This window comes from Primulina eburnea, chromosome 6 (genome assembly GCF_022965805.1).
Source record: "Primulina eburnea isolate SZY01 chromosome 6, ASM2296580v1, whole genome shotgun sequence".
NCBI lineage: Eukaryota > Viridiplantae > Streptophyta > Magnoliopsida > Lamiales > Gesneriaceae > Primulina > Primulina eburnea.
In genome coordinates, this window is record NC_133106.1 from 29027468 (window position 1) to 29050021 (window position 22554).

Sequence of the window (22554 nt, forward strand, 5' to 3'; positions counted from 1 at the left end):
TGTGTGTTTTTTGTTTTTAGTACATCGTTCTCCTATGTATGTATTTCAATTCAACAAGGGAGAACTATTTTTTTAAAAAATAAAATAAAAAAACCAGTGGGTTTATTAACCATTATTTTCTTTTAAAAAAAAAAAGTTAACTAAGGTACGATTAAGTTTGACTAATTCAAGGGCTTAAAAACATTATTAAAACAAAGTTTTGTTTCTTTTTTACATTTAAAATTTTTTTCTTCTTAATGCTGCGATGACATCGAATATGTCAGACGTCGACATACATATAGAAAAAATATCCTCAAATACCATATGTCATCAATAAAAATACATTCTTTTAGATAATAAATATCCTCAAATACCATATCTTATCAATAAGAATACATATCGAAAAAATCTTTGATGTACCATAATTTTTGTTTTGCGCAAAAAGTACACTTAGTTATTTTATGCACATTATAATAAAATTTTAAAATTTCGAAAATATATTTATTAATTATAATTTTCATCAAGTATGTGTCTTTTATTTAATATGAAAAAGAGTGTTGCCATGCTTAAATGCCTCTTAGATTCTATGCTGTGCGTTTTAAAAGAAAAAGATTTCCATTTCTAATATATAGGCTATGCGCTTTTTAATTTACTTAATTTCAGTGAGGTAAGACTTTGTTCAGTACTAATGCGACTTTAAAGTACGACTTAATTTTTGTGGTTCAAATTTAACCCTAACAATAGCATGTGTACATCTATATAGCTTGGTACTAACTCTAAAATTTATAGTGTTTGTGTTTGTAGAGTGGGTCTCATGTGAGACCGTCTCACGGATCTTAATCTGTGAGACGGATCAACCCTACCAATATTCACAATAAAAAGTAATACTCTTAGCATAAAAACTAATATTTTTTTCATGAATGACCCAAATAAAAGATTCGTCTTGTATACACACATATATGATATCTCTAAACTCTAAATATGTGTGTGTGTGTGTGTGTTTGCAAATATTCGAATTTAACTAGAGAAATTTTGGCTAAAAGAGCTAATAAAAACAATTTAATTAAGAGATAGATAAAAGTTAACGAATATAAATAACATTATTTTATGTTTTTTTAAAATTGAAAAAAAAAATTAATGGAAGAAAAAGAGTAGTGAACGGGGGGAGGGGGGGGGGGGGGTGGGGGGGTGAGAATCTTTTTTAATGCATTTAAATTGAAAAAAAAAAATTAATGGAAGAAAAAGAGTAGTGAAAACTGCATTTTTGTTCTTATAACATAATTTCGTTACTATGTAATTTTGATGATCTATATTATTAAATATCAATTAGTCATTCATCATCTGATTTTTGGACAATTTTAGAAAATCGAAAATGTTGATATGACACTACATACGTCTGTGCTACATCAGCGTTGAATCGGTGCCACATCGACGCTAACGCTAAAAAGAACTAAAATTAAAAAATAAACGAAGATTTCATGCTAAAACCGAAATTTGAATAAAATGGAAGAACATTTGCTAGAATTCTAGGATCTTAAATTAAGTGTGTAAAATAAATTTTGTTTAGGGTAAGTATAGCTCTTTGTGACCGATGACCACATGTATAACATAAATGTTTCCACTTTATTAAAGAAATCAGCCCTTCATGCTTGGAATTAATTGAAACTAGCTACATAATGTGGGATTTCATGACCATGCTTCAGACATTCGCAATCTTTCGTACGTGAATTTCCATTTATGCCCTTCCCCTCGAATGTTGCTAGCGAGCCAAGCTTGCTGACAGCCTCGTCGATGGTTTTCACGCTTGAAACGATATCTGTCAGCAACGATGCAACTCCGACAATCAGTATCATTTGGGGCGAATTCGCCCATCCTTCCCGGGAATCGGATTTTAGTAAGTATTTCATGTTCTCGGACGCGATTATTAGGTTTGCGACATGGTGATTGGGAGAGGGTGATTTGGTCATTGCATCAATGCTCCATGCTAGTTCTTTTAGAGCCTTTCCACACTCTGAATATAGAAATGAAAATGCCTCTTGAAAGGTTTTTCGTACTTCTTGTGTATCCTGTACGTAGTAATATTAAGCCAAAAGTATATTAATTGAAACTCAATGTCGATTTTTTCGAGTTCGCCTTGTCGACATTTGTAACGTTTTTCGTTAACAAAAAACTTAACGAAAACTGTATAGTTTTAAGCGTAGTAAAATATTTAAAACTAAAAAAGTTTTATAAACACATTGTTTCTAACCATATATTTATGTCACTATTTAAAAATTAAAAAAAAAAAGAAACAAATGGGAACCATTAACCAAATTCAACTAATGTAGTAAATTTAAATAATTAACTTTATTTGAAAATTGAATTTAAATAATTAACTTTATTTGAAAATCGAACACTATTGACAACCACTTGACACTATTGACAACCACTTGACATTCTTTCTTATGGCCAGGGAAACATGATTAATAATTCTGGTTTGGCAATCTAAACAACTTTTAGTTTGGAAATCTATATTCGACTAGTGATGATAAATTAATTTTTTTCTAGTAGATAGTTAAGTGCAATAAATATTTAAAATTATTGCTTCTCGATGAAAAAAAAATAGAAATTTGAGCTTAAAATCAGAAGATATATATTACCAAAAATTTAATTAAAGGGTGACACAGACACAAATATATAATAATATATTTAGTATCATATGCTCTATATAAACAATAAATTTTTATTTTTCGATAATTATTTTAGTTATGCTTTATAAAAAAAGAAAAGAAAAACGATTTTCTCAAATATTTGGTTTAATTATGATTTTTTATTTCTAGAGTTAGGCATAATTATTGGATCGGTTCAACCTAGAACCGACCTGGAACCGAGCCAAAAAAACAGGAACCGGATCCGGTTCCAGAACCGGTCCAAAACCGCATCTAAATGGAGTGGGCCTGTTCAATTAAAAAAACCGACCAGATTAGGTTCCGGATAGGGATGGCAATGGGCTGGAGCGGGTTTGCCATTACCATCCCCATCCCCGAATTCCATCCCCACCCCCATTCCCGCTCCGATCCCCGCTTTTTCGGGTTCGGGGAATCCCCAAACCCGAAACTTCGGGGATCAACTTCTCATCCCCGTCCCCATCTCCGTTTCAAAAATATTAATATGGCAAAACGATGACGAATTCGTAAATTTTCTCAAACCAAAAGTTGTTATTATCTATAATTATTAGAGATAATATTAATATTAATATCAATATCAATATTACTAATAATAAAATTATTAATATTTTAAAAAATAATATTATTACTATATTATTAATTTTAATAATACTATTATTTTATTATTGATATTATTTTCGGGGCGGGTTCGGGGATTTCGGGGATGGGGATAGTAATCTCATACCCGCCTCGAAATACATCGGGGATTTAAAAAAATCCCCATCCCCGAACCCAAACCCGAAAAAATCGGGGATCCCCATCCCCGTTTCGGGTTTTCCCCGCGGGGCCCCAAACCCGTGGGGAAAGTTGTCATCCCTAGTTCCGGATCCGGTGATCCGGTTTTGGTTCGAATTTTCTAAATAATAATAATAATAAAGCAAAAAAAAATACAAAATGTTATATCCGTTGGATAAAAAATAAAAAAAATTAAAAAAAATAAAATATTGACATGTCTGTTGGGCAACCATTGCCAACGGATTTTTTTAAAAAAATAATTGCAATTTGGCTCCTATTTTAGGGGCCAAATAGGAATTATTTTAGGGGTAAAATTGTAATTTTTTTCATCCATATAAATATCATGTGCTTGTTTTCCATCTCTAATTCACTCAACAATCTCATTCTATTTCTTTGCACTCAATCTCGAATTGTTAATATTTTCAACACAATTGTTATTTGATATTATTCAGTATACATATTTACAAAATATATTTTCAATGGCGTCGTCTTCAAACCACAATTTAGATTTTGGTGAAGATTTTACCTACATTCTCGATTTTGAAGACTTTGAACCCAGTCACGAGGAAGAACATGTTGTGGAACTTCCCAACGAAGGTGGTAGGAATTAGGGGTGTTCAAACTTCGGATAAAACCGAAAAAACCGAACACCGAACCAAACCGAACCGAAAGCCAAATTTTGTAATTCGGATATAAATGTTAAAACCAAAGTTTATTTGGTTCGCTTTTGGATTTTATATATCAAAACCGAACAAACAGAAAAAACCGAAATTTCATTAAATTAATAATTTATTTTATATTTTTATTTATTTTATATATTTTGATATGATACTTAGTGAACGAAAAAATTTTGAACAATTTTTAGTTGATTGTTGCATGTTTAATTAATTTAGACCTTATATTTAAATATTTTACTAAGAAAACATATAAAAAGTTAACATATTATATTTTACAGTATATTTATATTATTAATTTAAATAATTATACCAAAACCGAAATAACCGACCGAAATACCCGAACCGTTTTGGTAGAAAACCGAACCGAACCGAACCGAACCGAAGAAAAATGATTCGGATGTCGGATTATATATTTCTAAAACTGGAAAAACCGAAATAAAAAATCGAAAACCGAATCGAAGCGACCGATAAACACCCCTAGACTGGGAATATTACTAATTTTAATTATATATTAAAATATAATAAATTAGAGTTCGAAATCGGTTCGACCCGAAAACGGAACCGGTTTATTAATAGTCAAACCGGTCTTGGGTTTAGATTGTTTCCAAGTATTTCGCTAGGAATCGGTCCAAAACCGATTCGATTGAACCGATAAGCATGCCTATCTAGAGTAATATATAAATTAATTAAAAAATTATTTATCATATCTATAATTTGTGTGGAATGGAATATATGGTTAATAACTTACGTGAGTTTTGGAGTACAGGTAGGCATTGAGGACGAGTACTTCAACTTTGCAGGCACATTGGCTCGTCAACTTTCCAATCTTCAGGTATTGTTTCCATGGATGAAAATACCTGAATTGACCATGACTTGGCTCCCACCTAGCAAAATTTTCCTTACAATAAAAAAAAGTAGAAAATTATATTTTTGGTTAAGTTTGTATTTTTTTCAATTTCGATGTTGTTAATAATGAATTTGCATTTTTAGTCATGTAACTTGTTTTTTATTTTATTTTGGTCATATTATGATGAATTTACATTTTCAGTCATGTAACTTATATTTTTTCATTTTTGATCCTTTTTTGACCCGAGACTATGGTGCATTTCCGTCAGAAAATGGATCAAAATGAAAATATATATATGTATATACAATTTAAAGGACCAAAAATGTAAAAAAAATGCAAATTCATCGTTACCAAGACTAGAACTAGAAAAAATGCAAATTGTAGCAAAATATATGAAATGAGGATTAATATACACTACTACTAATTAAATATCGAATTTATTCGTAGTTCATGAAAAAAAAAGAAAAACTAAGGATTTTGAGCTACCAGGGTTTCTAAATTGGTTTTCGATTCAAGAACATTGCTCAGGCCAGCATAAAGTGATTCTTCATTTGTTGTATCTCCCTCCTTTGATGATGTGAAACACTTGGCTTCAAAATCTGTGAAAAACTGGAACTGATCAGTATCACAAGTAGAACCAGGGACGTAGCCAGAAAATATTTTCATCCTGGGCTGAATGAATCGATAAGCAACGTTAAATAATATAAATCAAATATTTAAAAACTCCTTCACGTGAAATTTCCAACCAGTAGGAGACTAGCAGCTCTCATCCTCTTGTTTCCATTTTGGAGGATCGATGTGAAAGAAAACCCTCAAGAAATGGGCTAAATATTGGACTAAAAATAAAAAATACAAGACTAAAATATAAAAAAGAAAAACTCAATCCATATTTTTAAGGCAAAAACTTGTGTGAGACGGTCTCACGGGTCATATTTGTGAGACGGATCTCTTATTTGGGTCATCCATGAAAAAATATTACTTTTTATGCTAAGAGTATTACTTTTTATTATGAATATGGATAGGGTTGACCCGTCTCACAGATTAGTATCCGTGAGACGGTCTCACATGAGTTCTACTCTATTTTTAATTAGACCCAAAAACATTGACTGGGCTGGAGCCACCCAACCTTTGGGGTGGCTCCGTCCCTGAGTAGAACAGAATCTGTTGCTACCGATGATTGTGACCCTACTACGCGTACCTTTTGTTATTAGGCCGATTCACTCGAATGCAATACAATGCAATGCAAGCATTTCAGAATAATAATTTGACAGTGTCACTGGAGAACTTGTTTCAACTTTCGAAGCTATCATGAACATCTTTTAATGCTATCTACCGCAGCTTTCATGCGTGATAGTTAATGAGATGCTATCGATCGTGAGGACATTACTTTTAGGTTACATTCAGTAACTTATACACTTGTATATAGTTTTGATCTTGTTTGCGCCTACACCATTTCATCTGAACCACATATAGCTAGTCGATGTAGCCCATTAGATCTGGCACGAGGTCGATAGTTATGAACTCGGCATGTTATATACATACATAGCGCCTGATATATAAAGGCTTTTCTTCATGAGTACAGGAGTGCTTCTATACAAATGAGCTTTTACCCAGTTCTGTAGTACTTGTAAGTCATTTATCCTCCTCACCCCCACCCCCCCACCCCCCCTTCTAAAACATTTTTGAGTGTCTGACTGCATACAAAGTCATTTAAACCAGCTCAAAAGCATTTCTTTCTTATATGGTACTGTAGCTTTTTCCCATAACAATAAAGATTTCTAAGGGAAGGGAGCTTGATAACACTATAAAAATTTAATTCTCTTGATTAAAATAAGTTGGCTTCTTTCATACGATTATCACTGTTTTGACACGATGTCATCACTGATCGACTTATAATATCCGGCATCATATATACACGCACTCCCGCAATGGGGTTACATTGAAGTGTAAAACAAGCCGATTTTTGCAATAAGAGCAAACTTTGATAACGAACATGATCAAAAGTCACAATAGATCAACCGATAGAATTTATATTAAAAAAATGTACATAACGAAATTATGAGGAATATAAATCAGTATGTGTTGATATTTTATTAATGATTTATCAAGAATACAATTAAAATACCGAAGTATAACAATATTTACGAGCTACACAGAAGGTGTACACAAACATACAGGAAAATGAATATATACCTTCCAAGAAATTTCCAAGATTTTCCATATCTCGAGCAACAAGTCTGTGAAGATCTTCACCAGCCCAGACAGGAAACACAATTATAGACACCAACACACAAATGGTTGCACCTATGACCACACTAAATAGCCTATCTTGAACCCATTTAACCATCTCATCCTTCTCGAAACCAGATACAGATACTAGACAAAACGTCGCCATAAATATCGTCGCCCCATAATCGTATCTAGCCTTCACTTCTGGAAAAAACCGTACATACGTAGTTGCTACAGCTGTCATGTTACGTGCAAAACGTTTATATCTATGAGTATACTGTATGAGATTGAAGAATGTAGGAGTAGCTAAATTTTTTTGCTGATTACGGTTGGTTCGTCTAGTATAAAATAGTGTAAAATTTAGGAAAGATTTACATGAAACCTAGAGCTAATTCTGTTAATCGAACGTGAAAATGTATCGGTAATGACTCTTGCTTGATGCAAAAATGTACCTTGTATGAAGACTAGGGTTCCAATAGTTATGGGCTCATATGTTTTTCCTGTAAAGTCAGCCAAATGATGTGCTGCAACACCTAGCCCACAGGCTATTAGTGTACCTAAACCTCTGTTTAAAATTTTTCCAAGTGTTGCCCCTGAAATTATTAGGGTGATTCAGTTACACACACACACACACTCACATATATATGAATACACGGTGCAAAGTTAAGGAAGTGAGCTTTACTTATAGGTAGATAAAAAGTTTGGCTTCACGAGCTTGATTAAGATCAAGTTTGAGCTGATTTCAAGCTATCTGATCTCTAATTTTCGGAGTTGAACTTGAGGAATATGCTTCAAAGTCATGATCTCGTCGAGCTCTTAAGTGAGCTAGGGTTACATTTATTTTTACTTTCTAGCCTGTGTTACATAAATTGCTATCATATCTTTGAATTTTTCCATTAATATTTAAACTATTTTTATTTTACTAGTACCTAAAAAGGTTTAGTGTTTTCAAATTGTCTGTAAATTCCGAATGTTTTTTAACAAAATGGAAGTCAAGCTCATCAATACAATGCAAATCAACTTCAAGAACGTCGGGACATTAACACAAGCAGAACATTAATCAAGATTCAGTGCCACAACTCATTATCAAATTTACTTAATTTAATGAGTTATATCACTAGCTTAACCGCAAAGAGTGGGCTAAGGGCCGTATCTCAGCCACCACCAGCGGGTATCCAAGGTTTCGACGTTTTAGCTTGAGGTGGTGGTGTCAGAGCTACCAATTGAGGAAGAAAAAACTTCATCCATAAAGGTAAATAAAGGCCAGTAATTCCCTCGCAAGACCCAGCAAATTGAACTTCACCAAAATCTTCAATCACCAAGGCAACTCATAGCCTCGGCGGTACTTGCGTAGTTCTAATTTGGTTTAGGGAACTGAAAAAAAATCATGGAAGGAAGAAGTCGAGAAAATGGATAGACTTGCATGGTCTGGAAGTATCACTCAAGCTCAAGTCTGAATGTCAAAAGCTCAATTGTTAAGATTTAAAAAAAAAAAAAAATCAATATGAGATACATGTAATGAATCACTGATCTTGAATATGCCACATAGCAAAATAGGCAACTTACCAACAGAGAATTCTAAAACGGCAACAACAGTCATCAAAGTCCACATTGAAGAAAGTACTTCAAAATCTTTGCTATAAAAAGGCTGAAAATAGCAAAACAAAGAAACCAAGGTGATTGTCAACCCAACTTTCATTGAATGGATCACTTTTCTTGGATCTTTGTTGGCCATCTCTTTCGCTTTCGCCAAAAACTTTTCAATTTGTACCCATGGTTTCCCTGAAAAACCCTTGATCCATAGGCATCCAATCTGGAAAAAGCTTGGATTTTTCGTGTTTCCTGGTTCCATTTCCATTGTTGCATGCATAAAAATGTAACCAGATTTGCATGAAATATTGTGTACTCATGCGTGGGATTTTATATATATATATATATATATATATAGAGAGAGAGAGAGAGAGAGAGAATTCAAACATTAAAATGGGCAGTTTTTGTGACACAAGCAGATGCCAGAGATTTCAAGAGAAGCAGGGGCTGCAATAGCTTGAACTTTCGTGTGAAACTAAAATTTTGAAGCAAGACAGTCGTCTTTTCTGCTGTTTAAAATTTTATGTCTAATTTTCGTGAAAACAAAAATTACATGTTCCGGTTTAAACGAAAATTCTATTTATTACTACATGAAATCATCAAACATCGATATTTATAACCCTAACCATTAACCACCAGAGGTGAATCACTATATATAAGATCCTGTTAAAGGGATAAATAATGCAGGTTTCGGAGGCAATTTGCCTTCAAGGGTTTTGGAAAATATTAAACATAAAATAAAAAAATCAATTAAATTTTTTGACTTATCATGAGATGTCTAAACTAGGGTTTTGTAACTTTAGATGGGATATTTGTTAATTAATTACCCACAAACTTATCCAGTATGCACCCAAATCTGTCATTATATAACTATAGAATTTTTATTTATACAACAATTTCTACAATTTTATTTGGATGATGATCTTTGTACCCATTGAGATTCACACATAAAGGTGAAAAAGGTTGATTTAGATATGCAACTTGACATTACTTTTCACGTTGTGAAGTGAAATTTTTTTTTCTTGAATTTTACTAAGAATAGCCCATCAATCTGGCCATATATCGTCAGAAGAATCATAGTATACATCGATTTCAAGCCAAGATTCGAGTTATAAATCATCTTTTACCCATAGCTAACCACTCAGAATCTGTACTGTATTCATGGAATATTACAAGCTCAATAGAACGTTGAAACTCTACATATCTTTCAAGAAAATATTGCTTTAAGAGCTTAACAAGACAAGTCATCGCACCAAACATTTCTCAACAAACTATATTTACTTCTTTGAGACAATCAAAGAGGACATAAGACCGTCTAAAAACTTTCGGGTTAAACCTCGAAACGACGTAGAATTGTCAAAATATACAATTTTTTTGGCCAAAAAATCATTAACGTATCAAATATATATACGTATCGTGTGTCCGATAATATTTTGTATGGCTTAGATTGTAGACTTGCACGGTGCCTACATTCATGTATTTAGGTATTTTTCCGGCTGTTTTCTACATTGGGCATCAATCTGCACCTCAAATTGAGTAGCATATTCCAACCCTTGAACAGATTATGATACAATGTTGATTTTTGTAAGTTTTAATGTTTGAAAGTTTTGAAGCATGACTTATTTCTGGTTTTTCACATCAGCCAATCATTTTCAAGAATGGAGTAATTATTAGGGTTTTGTTTGTCTGATAATATTCCCATTATTGTAATAAAATGTATTGAAATGGATCTATCCTGGGCAATTTTATCAAGAAATATGGAACTATTTCATTGCTTCGTTACAGATTAGTTCGGCACTCAAATAGTATCAATCCTTTCGTCATGAAATCCTTAGTTGGAGGAAATATTGTTTTCTGTATCGGTAGGAAAAATAGTGAAAGTTGAGTTTTAGTCTTGTACGTTCCGTTTCTTTGTTTTTAATTATATTTCTGTAACACCCGGATTTTTCTAAAGGAATTTCGTAAAAAAAATTGGGAAATATAGATTTAGAGTAGGTCTTTTGTGAGACGTGTCAACCCTACCGATATTCACAATAAAAAGTAAAAGTAATATTTTTTCATGGATGACCCAAATAATTGATATTCACAATAAAAAGTAATACTTTTAACATAAAAAATAATACTTTTTCATGGATGACCCAAATAACATATATGTCTCACAAAATACGACCGGTGAGACTGTTTCACACAAGTTTTTGCCATACATTTAAGGCTTTTTTTTTTTAATTCTAGAATTATTTTAGGAATTCAATTTGTGGAAAGATAGGAATTTTAAACTTCTACATGAAAGACTTATTTACGAGCTTTAGGATTTTTGGCCATCAAATTATTTGTATATTATGGAAAAATGTTGGACTTGAATTCATATAGCATTTAAAATTTATAATTTTATTGAGAATTTAGATTTATATATATTTTTCCTGGAATTTTGATATTAGTCTTTCGAATTTAAATTCGATTTTAGGAATATTAAGAAATTACGTTGCAGCTCGTTATCTTTGGTAAAATTAAGTTTTATAAATTTTCGAATAAAAATTATGAGTTTAATTTTAGAATATTATATTTGGGGATTTAAGTATTTAAAAGTCAATAAATCTCCTATATTGAATATACCCCCTTTAGTTTAACGCCGAACTTAGAGTTCGAGTAAAAATAAAATTTTGGAATAAGTTTTTAGTACAAAATATATTTTTATGCATCCAATCTCCTTTTAATTTAGCAAAATGCAATTTAAAAAAAAAAGTCAAATCTAAAACACCGGACCGTGATACTATATTTGAAAGTAAGGATCTGGAGGGATTTGTAAGGACTTAGACTTGTAAATCCTGAATTTAACCGTTTGGTTAGATTTTAAAGGATTTAACATGATTTGACTGGATTTCATTGTGTATAAACCAATCTTATTTGAGTAAATCTAAAAAAAATTCATAACAAATATTCTTCATTCTTATAATTCTATCATCTTTATATGTCTTAGTTGGATTCAACAATGAATTTATATCTTTTCTATTTGGGTTTCACAATGAAAGTCATGGGTTGGTGCGATATGGCTTGTCCTGATCGTGGCTCAAATCTGTTCAAATAGCTTATAGTACTAAAAATTCGATAGAGGGAAAATCTTGCCCAAGCACTAGTCTTTGATTCTAGAACATGCACAGCCCTTTTGGCCGCCTGAGTTTCCGGAAATCGAAGCAAAACCGTTGCCCTGGGCGCGATAGGACAACATGAGTTTTGAATTTTCATCCTTTGTTTTAGAAGTTCCTTCGATCATTTGCATCACCATTTTGACATTTTAATTTCTAAAAATTATTTCAACCTCTTTTGGATATTATTTATTTGGTATCGACTCTCCTACGTGGCACATGTGGCAAAAATAGAGCATATATTACTCATATTAAAATTTATTTAATCAAAAAGAAAGGGAAAATAAAAGCAAAACAACCTTCGATACTTAAAAATAGGATGAAAGAGTTAGTTGTTTCACTTTATTTTTTATATGTATATTTTAATGTATGTAATATAAGTTTTACTCTAATAACATTAGCCACATAGAAAAGAACATCGGCGACAAATAAGCAATATAAGGTAGATTTAGTAGTTTCGGGCAAAAAAAAAATCGAAATTTTGACAAGTTACATGATGCCACAATTTTTATTGTTGCATTCCTAAGAGCAGGTTGTCTACAAGTAGTATAATTCAGTGAGACTGAATATCGTATCCACATGGAAGCTAAAGTAATTAATTACAATTTCACTATAATGTATTTTTATTTTTGTTTTTTTAAATTATTTTATCCTTAGATGATGATTTTTATTTGTTTAAATTAAATAGTCGAGATGAAAGGATTCACTCTTGATATTTAAATAAAGTTGAAATAGATAAACATAATTAGAATCCACTTAATAAAATGGTTTTAATATATTAAATAATCATTATTTATATTATTGTTATATATTATTATCTTATTAATATATTATATAAACCAAAACTTATAAATGTTGTCAAGTATTTATTGAGCTATATATTTGTAAACACCAAATCAAGATAACCACTTTAAATTGTTGGTATTACCAAACCAATATTTAAATGGTACAAAGAATTTAATATTATGATAATATTTATATATAGTAAATCAAACTAACCAATTTAAATTGTTGATAATACTAAACTAATATTTAAGTGGTACCAAGAATTTGGTGTAACATATAACATTAATAAATCAAAAAATCACATTTATAAGTTGGATATAAAAAATGCTTAAATAAAAGAAACTAAATATAACATAAATAATAAACAATGAGTAAATAATTAAAGATTAATAATATATTATCATACCAAGAGTGTTACATTTTCATCTCGACTTTGGAAGATTAGCTACTCATGATGGAAACGAAAAACTTGAAATCAATACTTAACATGATAATTTTATTAAAGTAAAGAAATAAAGAGAGAAAAATTATGAACTCAAAGTTTTGTTTGTATAATGTGGGATGATTTACTCCATCACAATAAACTCTTATCTATACGTCGATTTGGGGAGACAAAAGAAAATAAAATATTATTTTTTTACATATAATTGGTGCAATTTTTTCTTCATAAATGGCCCAAGTCTTTGTTGCATCTTGCACTCCATCTTTGACAATCTTGTCAATGAATTTTGTTACAAAATTATTATTACCCTAAAGTTTTGGTGATTGACAAAATCAAAACAACACCTATCTGTTTTAGGAAACAAGTGCAATCTTCCTTGTATTACAGGAACCATTTCAACCGCTTGGTCTTCGACCGCTTGATCTTCAAACCGCCTACTCTTCAACCATCAGAAAGCAGAAGAGCGTCAAAGAAGAATTCCAACTGGATGTTCCTAGATAGATTTCGACAATTTCATTAAAGAGCTATTTATTGCTCACTCAATGAAAGACATTCTCTGACCGGCTTAGGATATTCAATGGTTTTGCATTACTACAAGTCAACCATATCCTGCACGAGTCTCGATAAAGATCTGCATTAATGTCACTATCGCAGAATAGAATGATTGCTTATACATCCTACAAGTCCTGATGTTAATATCAGTTGCCACAAAAGGATGCTCAGTAGCAACTCTTTAAGGAACGAGATTCAAAGCTGTGCAAGCAAAGAGAACACTAAATGCTTTTCTGAAAAACATTTAATGTAGTTGCAGCTGATAGTGACACATTATACCAATGTTACAGGTTTACGTTACGTATCTTTTCAGACCGTTGGGATGATAGCTTATAAAAGAATAGTTGAAGAATGCAAATATAAGTTCGATCAATTTTAAGCTTTCCAACCACACGATTGACATACTACTGAAAGCTTGCATACTCAAAGATCTGAGCGCACTTAAAGTTCATATAAGTCATCGCTCATCAAGAACGCACTAAGCAGGAAAATATCTGATCATTCAAGGATCTATTTCGTGCTACTCAAAACATACAGTGTTCTTTTATCAGTAACCTTTTGGTTATTTAATTGATTGTGTTGTCTGGTGAACCGAGGGTTCTTAAAATCTAGAAGAGTAAAGTGATCACTAAGAGTTCCAAAACAGATAGCGTGACAAATCCTGATTGTAGTAAGTTGTTGCAAAAAATTTGTAGATCCAGAGTCTTTTAGTGGAATCTTTCTTAAAGAGGAAGAAGTGATGAAGTATGAGTTTTTATCTCCGAACATCCATAAAAATCATGTGTCCTTACTTTTCGCGTGCACTTACTTTTTGAACCGTCTCTTGTTAACAAGCCATACAACCAGTTGAAGTTATCATTAGAAATTGTGAACTGTATTCCGCATTTCTCAAGTGGATCATATTTATAATCGTTCAAGAAAAACTTTCAATCGCATAAAAATGTTTTAAAGCCAATTTTAAAAAGCAAATATGTTTAAAGATTTTATTCACTCTCTCTCTAAATTCTTTCCCGATCTTAACAATTCTTCCACATAAAACAAATGTTGTTCATAATTGAGTATTCTAAATTGTGGTAAAATTTTATATTTTTTTACGTATTTTGAGAGATATGATCAAAATACTCAAGCTTGGTAAAACTGTAATTTCATTGGTACCACTTTCACTTGTTGCTAAATTTGACCTCAATTGTGAGAAGAATTTTATCCCAAGCTTTTCATTAATATTGTGGATATTAAAATCAACTTTATACATGTTTAAGGATCATCTCATTCTCATTTTTCAATCCAAAGTTTTGTTTTTTTCTAAACCTGTAAAAATAACAAAAATAATAAAATTATAAAACACTTATATTTTTTATACAAGGTATTATAAAACTTAAATATTTATTACACTTTAAACTATAAAATATTTAATAAATATACATTTTTTATATTAATCACGTGACTAAAACAAAAAACATGACAACTTTTAGAACTACAATTGCAATTTTCCCGCCTCTTTTATCTAATTTTTCACTTAGATAAGTTTTTTTAAATTGTCCTAGATCCTAAAATTATTTTGAAGAGTTAAAGGATTTTTAATAGGTCAAGATAATAAGCTTTCAAGTGACAATGTAACTTAATTTATTCACAAAGACATTGTCAACTTCAATACTGAAGAAATTAAGTGCACAAGATAGTTATGCATCAGTTGAAGGATATTAGATTATTATTATATGATTTAGATCAGGGGAACATCTATTATTGTATTATTTTTCCTTCGTTCATGTATTACATTAAGTTTTTACTGACAAGGTTTTAACGAGACAACATCTTATTCACCGCATCTCTCAAAAATAATATGTTGAGTGATAAGCATCTAAGGGATAGTATAATATATGAGTTGTTGTAAATGATTATTTAGGTAATATTTTGAATTAAGTTATCATGTTATCAACTATTCAAACACTGTGAATATTTTCAGAACATAATCTGCCCCAAGATCTACAAAATCAAGCCAATATGGCAAGCAATCAATCATACACAAATCAGCTTATAATGTGTTGTATAAATCTACAGCTGCTTAATTGGTACTAACCTTCCATATTTGGCTCTCATCGGCACTACAACAAAAATGGTTCACATTGCACGTTGTACAACTGCAAGCTGTTCAAATTTCAAGATTATATACGGTGTGTGCGCATGCGCGCCGCGGATACTGTTATCCGTGGCATACATGCGCACGTCGTTGTGCATACGCATGTAGTTAATACTATTATTTGCGGCGCGTAATGCACGCAGTGGATACTATTATCGATAGCGCGCGTTGCGGATAATATTATCTGCAGCGTGCAATGTACGCCGTTAATATTCATATCCGCAACATGCAAACAAATTCTACATCGTTCGTTTGCAAGCTGATAAAATCAAAATCGTTAAAAAAATCAATCGAATGGACGAAAAAAAATAAACCAAAATTTTACAAAAAATTTATTGCAACTTTAATTTTAATTAACACAAAATTAATAAAAGTCATTGTTTTTCAATATATCAAAACAAAAAGTCTGAAAATCCAAAGCAAGATACGGAATCTGTAACAACTAGTTGATACATATATAACAATGAATAAACTTTCAATACACGCAAATCAGTAAAAAATTTATCAATCACACAATACTACAAATTTAGATAACCATGCAACTGTGCTTCCTATCGCGTCCTCGAGAAACTGCATTTCATCATTTGGTCGAATTAGGTCCATCTTCTCCACCAAAACTTTATCAACCCAAACTTTCCATCAAGATCTACCAAGAACGACGTGATGCATTTTTGTGTTTGGATCTGTGGATGCAATTCGTCCTTCTGCAACAACTAATTCATTAGCACACCAATGAATCAACTTAATTTAGTATTAGCAAGACTCACCTTCCTCAAATTTGACTGTAAATAAACAATGAAAAGTTATTGATTCAACCATGTCTATTTTTATAACAATTTTGTGGTTTAAAAATATATAATTTGAAGATAATTACTTGAGAAACATGATCAAAATTACCATTTTTCTTGGCACCAATATCGATATCACCATTATTACTAACTTCATTCTCAATACCGCTACATACCAATGCCACCACTAGCAACCTAATTTTACAATCAAATCGTGTCAAGCGATGTAATCATGATAATTCAAAAGCATTTAAGTGTGTATATATACCAAACATATTTTTTATATGTTGTTTACTTACTAACATGTTCTTGTTGATTTTGTTGATTCACACTTTGTAAAAACGTAAACCTCATTTCTTGAATCTCTAGCTAATTTTGTTGCATTTGTTGTTGAAGGCTTTGTACCATAGTTTCAAGTTATTGAACAGTTTTATTTTGTTTCACAGAAGCTCCAACTTTCGATGGTATAACTCCGAAGCCCATTCCGCGCACTCTACCCCGAGCTTCCTTGCCAAACACAAGGCTAATTGCATCATCAACAATGTTAGTCGTGTTTTGAGATTCAAGTGGACATTCTTGTATTTATTTCTGCAAAAAAAAAAAATTTATGAGCAAACACGATAAAACCGAGAAGGCGATTTCAAATAACAAAGAAATTACATTATCAGAAATAGAAGCAGCTCTAAACATTTCACTTGAACTAAATTATAATGGTTTTACAAATTGAGTAGTGTTCAAATTTTCTTATTTGAAAACAGATGAATCTTCCACACATAGCTGCTGATAAAAATAATAATAACAGCAGCTCGTGACCTTCAATGCATAATTTACACGCAACAATACTATGGTAGCTTGTAGTATTTTGTAATTTTCTTTGAACAAGATGTGGAGCAAATGTTTCATTTCATCTAAATGGAAACCTACATCTATTAGTTGTGTTTAATATTTTAAAAATTGTCTGGAAAATTGTGTTTAATATTTTAAAAATAAAATATTTATTTTATTACAATTTTCGCTCCAACAGCTTGAGTACTAGGCTCCCCATTTTTTCTTGTGACCTTCAATCCAAACTTGCGATCTCGTAATTTTTGTATCTGTCGGGCTTTTCTTTTCCTTTAATATAGAAATATATACAAAATCGTTAGAACATAATTCAAGATGTTTATATCATTACTAATTAAATAAATTATAAAAAAATAAAAAATTTATCATAATGTAAGTCAAACGAGCATAACCTCTCCGGCTCATTGTGTGAATATGATCTTGTTTTTTCCTCATAGCTCTGAATCTTTCACTCTTTTCCTGAGATTAGTTAAATCGCATAATCAAACTGTTCATAAGATTAAAACTTAGTAGTCTCTTGCCCAACCAAAGCAACACAACCAAAATATGAGGATTTAAGAAATTCAATACATTATAGCTCATTTGTATCAAGATTTTAAGTTTAAGATGGAAGTCTCAATCAAAATACAAAACTGAATAATAATTTAAATTGAAAAGCATAGCTATATAATTAAATCGCAAGATCTAAATACACTTAATATATAATCAATAAAATCATCAAATCATTTTACAAAACTGAAAAAGAAAGAGAATGGTGCCTAAAGAACAGAGAGAAACAGAGAGAAGGCCAGATGTCCTCTATGTGGCAAATAATGTATGTGACAAGCAGTCTCATCGGGGCAACATCACAATACATTAACCACAAAGATCTAAATAGCACCAACAAATTGAAAGGTAAAGCAAATGTACTAAGTGACTATAAAAGAGTCCAGAAAAATTATTACTTGAAAGTTAGGTGGTAATGTCCTCTGTACAAACAAGTCCCACTGATTTTGGTCCATAAATTCAGGCTTCAAGAGACTGAGATCTCGTGAAGCTAGTCGACTTTTATTAGCTTCTCGTACAAGTATTTACAATTTGGATTTCCTATCACACCACAATTTAGCCAACTTTCGAAAAATTTATTTCTTTTCACAATCCTCAACTTTGTAAGTCAGCTGTACATTAAATAACAAGAAAATATGTCTACATTTTGTTATGAAGATGGAAATGAAAAATTAACTAAATATATTACCTGAAGACAACTCCACATCCTACCCTCCACTTCTTCGCTTATGTCATTCCATCCATCTAATGTATAAGCAGGGGCGGATCTAGGATTTCGACACTGGAGGGGCCGCTTACAAAAGACAAACAAAAATTTAGAAGGGAAAAGACAAAAATTCTACGGGTTATATTGAACAAAACATCAACCGTACGTTTCTTAACAAAAGTATTTCTAACTAAAAGGAATTCGACGTTCCTTAAAGTTTTCAAAATCTTCATGATAGTATCAATACAAATATTTTTAGCAATTTCTCTTTCAATAAATATCATCAATGCATCCGAGAGAAAAGCATCCTTCATTTTGCTCCGAAGCCGAGTTTTGACGATATTCATAGCTGAGAATGATCGTTCTGTAGTAGCTGTAAAAACTGGAAGAGTCAACACAAGCACGATCACTCTAAAAACAAGGTCGTATATATCAGCTTTTTTAGTCTTCACCAACCATTGACACAACTCAGAAAGAATTGAAAGTCTTTTGTAGTATGGCCCTATAACTACATTATGCTCATAATGCTTCAACTGCATCTCTAGTCGCTCTTTTTCGTCACTAGTAAAATCTTGTGGATAAAAATTTTCAACCAATTTGCATATATCCAGATATCTCAATGAGTCACATGCATTTTGAGGATTTAAGGCAGAACTAAGCATAAGTAACTCCACCGCATCTTCATTAAAACGCACATTAATTTCTTGCATTTGTGAATCTATCGTAGCATAAAATAAGTCTACCCGATAATGATGCTCAATGGTGAAATTGCCTTGATGACGACGAGCTCTACCTCGCCTATCAACATATTGAGCACTAAAATCAGGAACATCAATATTACGAGCCACGCAAAAAGACTTCACTTTTTCAAGCAAATTATCGCATTTGTCATCCCTTAGCTCTTGAAGTAATTTTTTTGTAGATGACACTAGCTCCATTGCATTCAAAATGTCTGGAGACTTACGTTGCAATGTCTGACAAAGAACATCTGTGATCTCCATAATTTCTCTCATAAGATGCAAGATGAATACAAAATCAAATGAAGTCATTTCATCATAAACAGATGTTGCATCTGCTCGTTGGGAAAGAAGCCCATCTTCCATAACTTTGAGCAATACCGTACATGATGCACTAAACATCTTGATCAAGCTCGACACATATCTAAAATGAGAACTCCAACGCGTGTCAGCTGCCCGTTGTAAAGTGCACAACTGATTAAGTCCACGCCCTGTCTCAAGTTCATTAATAGAAATCAAGTGAGCAATGTCATCTGTGTGAGCTTCCTTCAATTCATCATTACGCTTGCACGAAGCACCAACAATATTAACTATGAAAGTTAATTTATCGAAAAACTGATGAATGGGAGTTACATTTTTTGCTTCTCCAACAAGAGCCAACTGCAGTCTATGGGCAAAGCAATGAACGTAATAAGCCGACTTACAATCTTTCAAAATCAAAGCTTGCAATCCATTGAACTCACCCCTCATATTGCTAGCACCATCATAACCTTGACCTCTAATATTTTGAACATCCAAATTGTAATGTGCCAAAGAAAAATATATAGCAATCTTTAATGTCAAAGCTGTCGTATCTGACACATGAACAAGCCCAAAAAAACGTTCTTGTATGCATCCATCTTTGTCCACAAACCTCAACACTATAGACAATTGTTCTCTTTTCGACTCATCACGAGCTTCATCGACGACTATGCAATACTTGCTCCCTACAATTTCTTCACGAATTATATTTTTCATTCGGATTGAGAACATGTGAAGTATTTGCTTTTGAATATCATGGCATGTGTACTTGGCATTTTTCGGGGCTTTCTCTATTGCACATGAAAGTTCATCATTATACAAGGCCACAATATCAAGAAATTCAAGAAAATTTCCACGATTAGATGAATTAGAGCTCTCATCATGACCTCGAAAAGGAACGCCTTGAAGTGCAAGCAACCGAACTACATGTATACCAACTTTCAACCGAAGACGATTTCTTGCAACTGTTTCTGAGCTAACTTTGTCGAAAAATCTTTGTATATGTCGATGTTGGTTCATTAAATCATCACATGCATTTTCTGCAATACGATGGGGGTGATGATACATTATCTTTTCCAATATGGCATTGGAAAGAACATGTTTTTCCACTTCGAACCTTCAACTGTAAATGCAGTTTGCTTCGGACATCCAGATGGCTTGTTAAAGATAAAGCATGGAAAGCAGAAAGCTTTATCTTTTGCTAGGGAATACTCTAACCAAGGAAAAAGCTCATACCAGGACGATTGAAACCTGCGAGGATGAAGGCTGTTTTTGTTTAGTGGGTATTGTGAAAGTATTGGCTGAAATGCTTTCAGATTTAGATAAGCTCGACGAATTTCCTCTTGCTCATTGGGAGAGTATTCCCATATTTGTCGACGCAATCCTGGATCACGCTCTAACAAGTTAAGATCAACCCCGATATTTTCAACCTTTCTAAACTTTTGAGACTCAACCTCAGGTGGAAGATTATCATCCGAGGCTATGGACTGAGCTGTAGAGTTGGGTGAATCTAATTGATTTGGTATCTTCCTCTTAAAGAATTTATCAATTGTACCAGATTTTCCCATTTATGAAAAAAAACTACACCTGAAACAATAAATAAAATCTGATCGTTTAAATCAACTAACATCATAACACAATAAAATCTCATAAATCAAACATGAATTCAATAATCCATAAGTTCAAGAGGATGTAGAATTACCTGCTTTCTGAAAATAAGTATTAGTACTGTCAATTATTTCCAGCAATAATTACCAAAAACGCAGCTGAATCCAGTTGTTAGCTGACCCGGGACGGCGGCTCGCCGAAGAAGACGCCGGAGCTTTGCCGGTGACTGGAAATAGTGAGGAAATCAATCTGGAAACAGGTGGAACAAATTACAAACTAATTAATTACAGCAATAAAACAAAGAGCAAAATATTAAAAGATGGAACGAACTAATTAATTACAGCAATACAGCCCACGAAGAACCAGATGGAAGATCACATCGACGAGCAAATCTACGAGATAAATATGAAACAATGTCAGTACAAAATAAAAAAAATCGATACTCCGAAAAAATTGATAAGAGTATAACAACTACCTGATATGGATCGTTTAAGAAAATGTTCGGCAAGGACGGTATATGTAGAAAAATAGCGACGGTTTTATTAAGAACCGTCTCTATATAGCGACGGTAAAGCATGTTACCGTCGCTATATAGCGACGGTAAAGCATGATACCGTCGCTATATAGCGACAGTGATGAGAAGCCCGTCGCAATATAGCGACGGTTTTGACAAGAACCGTCGCCTATTGCGACGGTTTTGACAAGAATCGTCGCCGATCTGGATCGGCGACGGGTTTTGCAAACCCTTATAGCGACGGGTTTAACCTAACAGTCACTATATCGCTATATACTAAATTTTTTTTTTACATTTTTTGGGGGGCCGTGGCCCCCGTTCGCCCTACACTAAATCCGCCCCTGTGTATAAGGCACAAATTCTTTTATCATGCAACTTAGGAAAAAAACCGTACTTCACTGAATTATCTCCAACCGACTGTCCAAACTCATTACACTCCAGCTCTTTACACTTGCCTTGGCCACTGACCATTTTCAATTTTGATGCACCCCGTCTTTTTTTCTTATCTGTTTTCTCATTATCAATTGGTTCTTTACCATGCAAATCATGTGATGAATTAGTTGAATTGTTAGAATTCATTCTCGATAACCTATTAGATATATTTTCCTGTAAAATGGAAAAAAGATACATTGAAATATACTAGTGTTCTTTAGTAAAATAAAACAAGATTTAATGTCTCACCTGAATTTC

The 22554-nt window shown here is 32.4% G+C and overlaps 2 protein-coding genes and 2 long non-coding RNA genes across 4 annotated transcripts; all 4 read right to left on the bottom strand.

Annotated features, from left to right (window-relative positions):
• Positions 1 to 1532: 1532 nt before the first annotated feature.
• Positions 1533 to 9051, bottom strand: LOC140833429 (aluminum-activated malate transporter 2-like). Its single transcript, XM_073197766.1, has 6 exons — positions 8739 to 9051; positions 7625 to 7765; positions 7137 to 7409; positions 5430 to 5542; positions 4845 to 4994; positions 1533 to 2045 (listed from the first exon to the last, which is right to left on the bottom strand). The coding sequence occupies exons 1-6, from the start codon at positions 9040 to 9042 to the stop codon at positions 1635 to 1637; spliced, it is 1392 nt and encodes a 463-aa protein (XP_073053867.1). The 5' UTR covers positions 9043 to 9051; the 3' UTR covers positions 1533 to 1634.
• Positions 9052 to 16190: 7139 nt separating this feature from the next.
• Positions 16191 to 18762, bottom strand: LOC140833431 (uncharacterized). The gene is made up of 5 exons (XR_012118475.1): positions 18688 to 18762; positions 18398 to 18610; positions 17618 to 17723; positions 16697 to 17198; positions 16191 to 16526 (listed from the first exon to the last, which is right to left on the bottom strand). It is a non-coding gene; the product is annotated as an uncharacterized lncRNA (long non-coding RNA).
• Positions 18763 to 18766: 4 nt separating this feature from the next.
• LOC140835455 (uncharacterized) lies at positions 18767 to 21310 on the bottom strand. Its single transcript, XM_073200947.1, has 3 exons — positions 20860 to 21310; positions 18872 to 20782; positions 18767 to 18792 (listed from the first exon to the last, which is right to left on the bottom strand). The coding sequence occupies exons 1-3, from the start codon at positions 21308 to 21310 to the stop codon at positions 18767 to 18769; spliced, it is 2388 nt and encodes a 795-aa protein (XP_073057048.1).
• An 82-nt stretch (positions 21311 to 21392) lies between these two features.
• LOC140833430 (uncharacterized) lies at positions 21393 to 22064 on the bottom strand. Its single transcript, XR_012118473.1, has 2 exons — positions 21692 to 22064; positions 21393 to 21599 (listed from the first exon to the last, which is right to left on the bottom strand). It is a non-coding gene; the product is annotated as an uncharacterized lncRNA (long non-coding RNA).
• Positions 22065 to 22554: the final 490 nt, after the last annotated feature.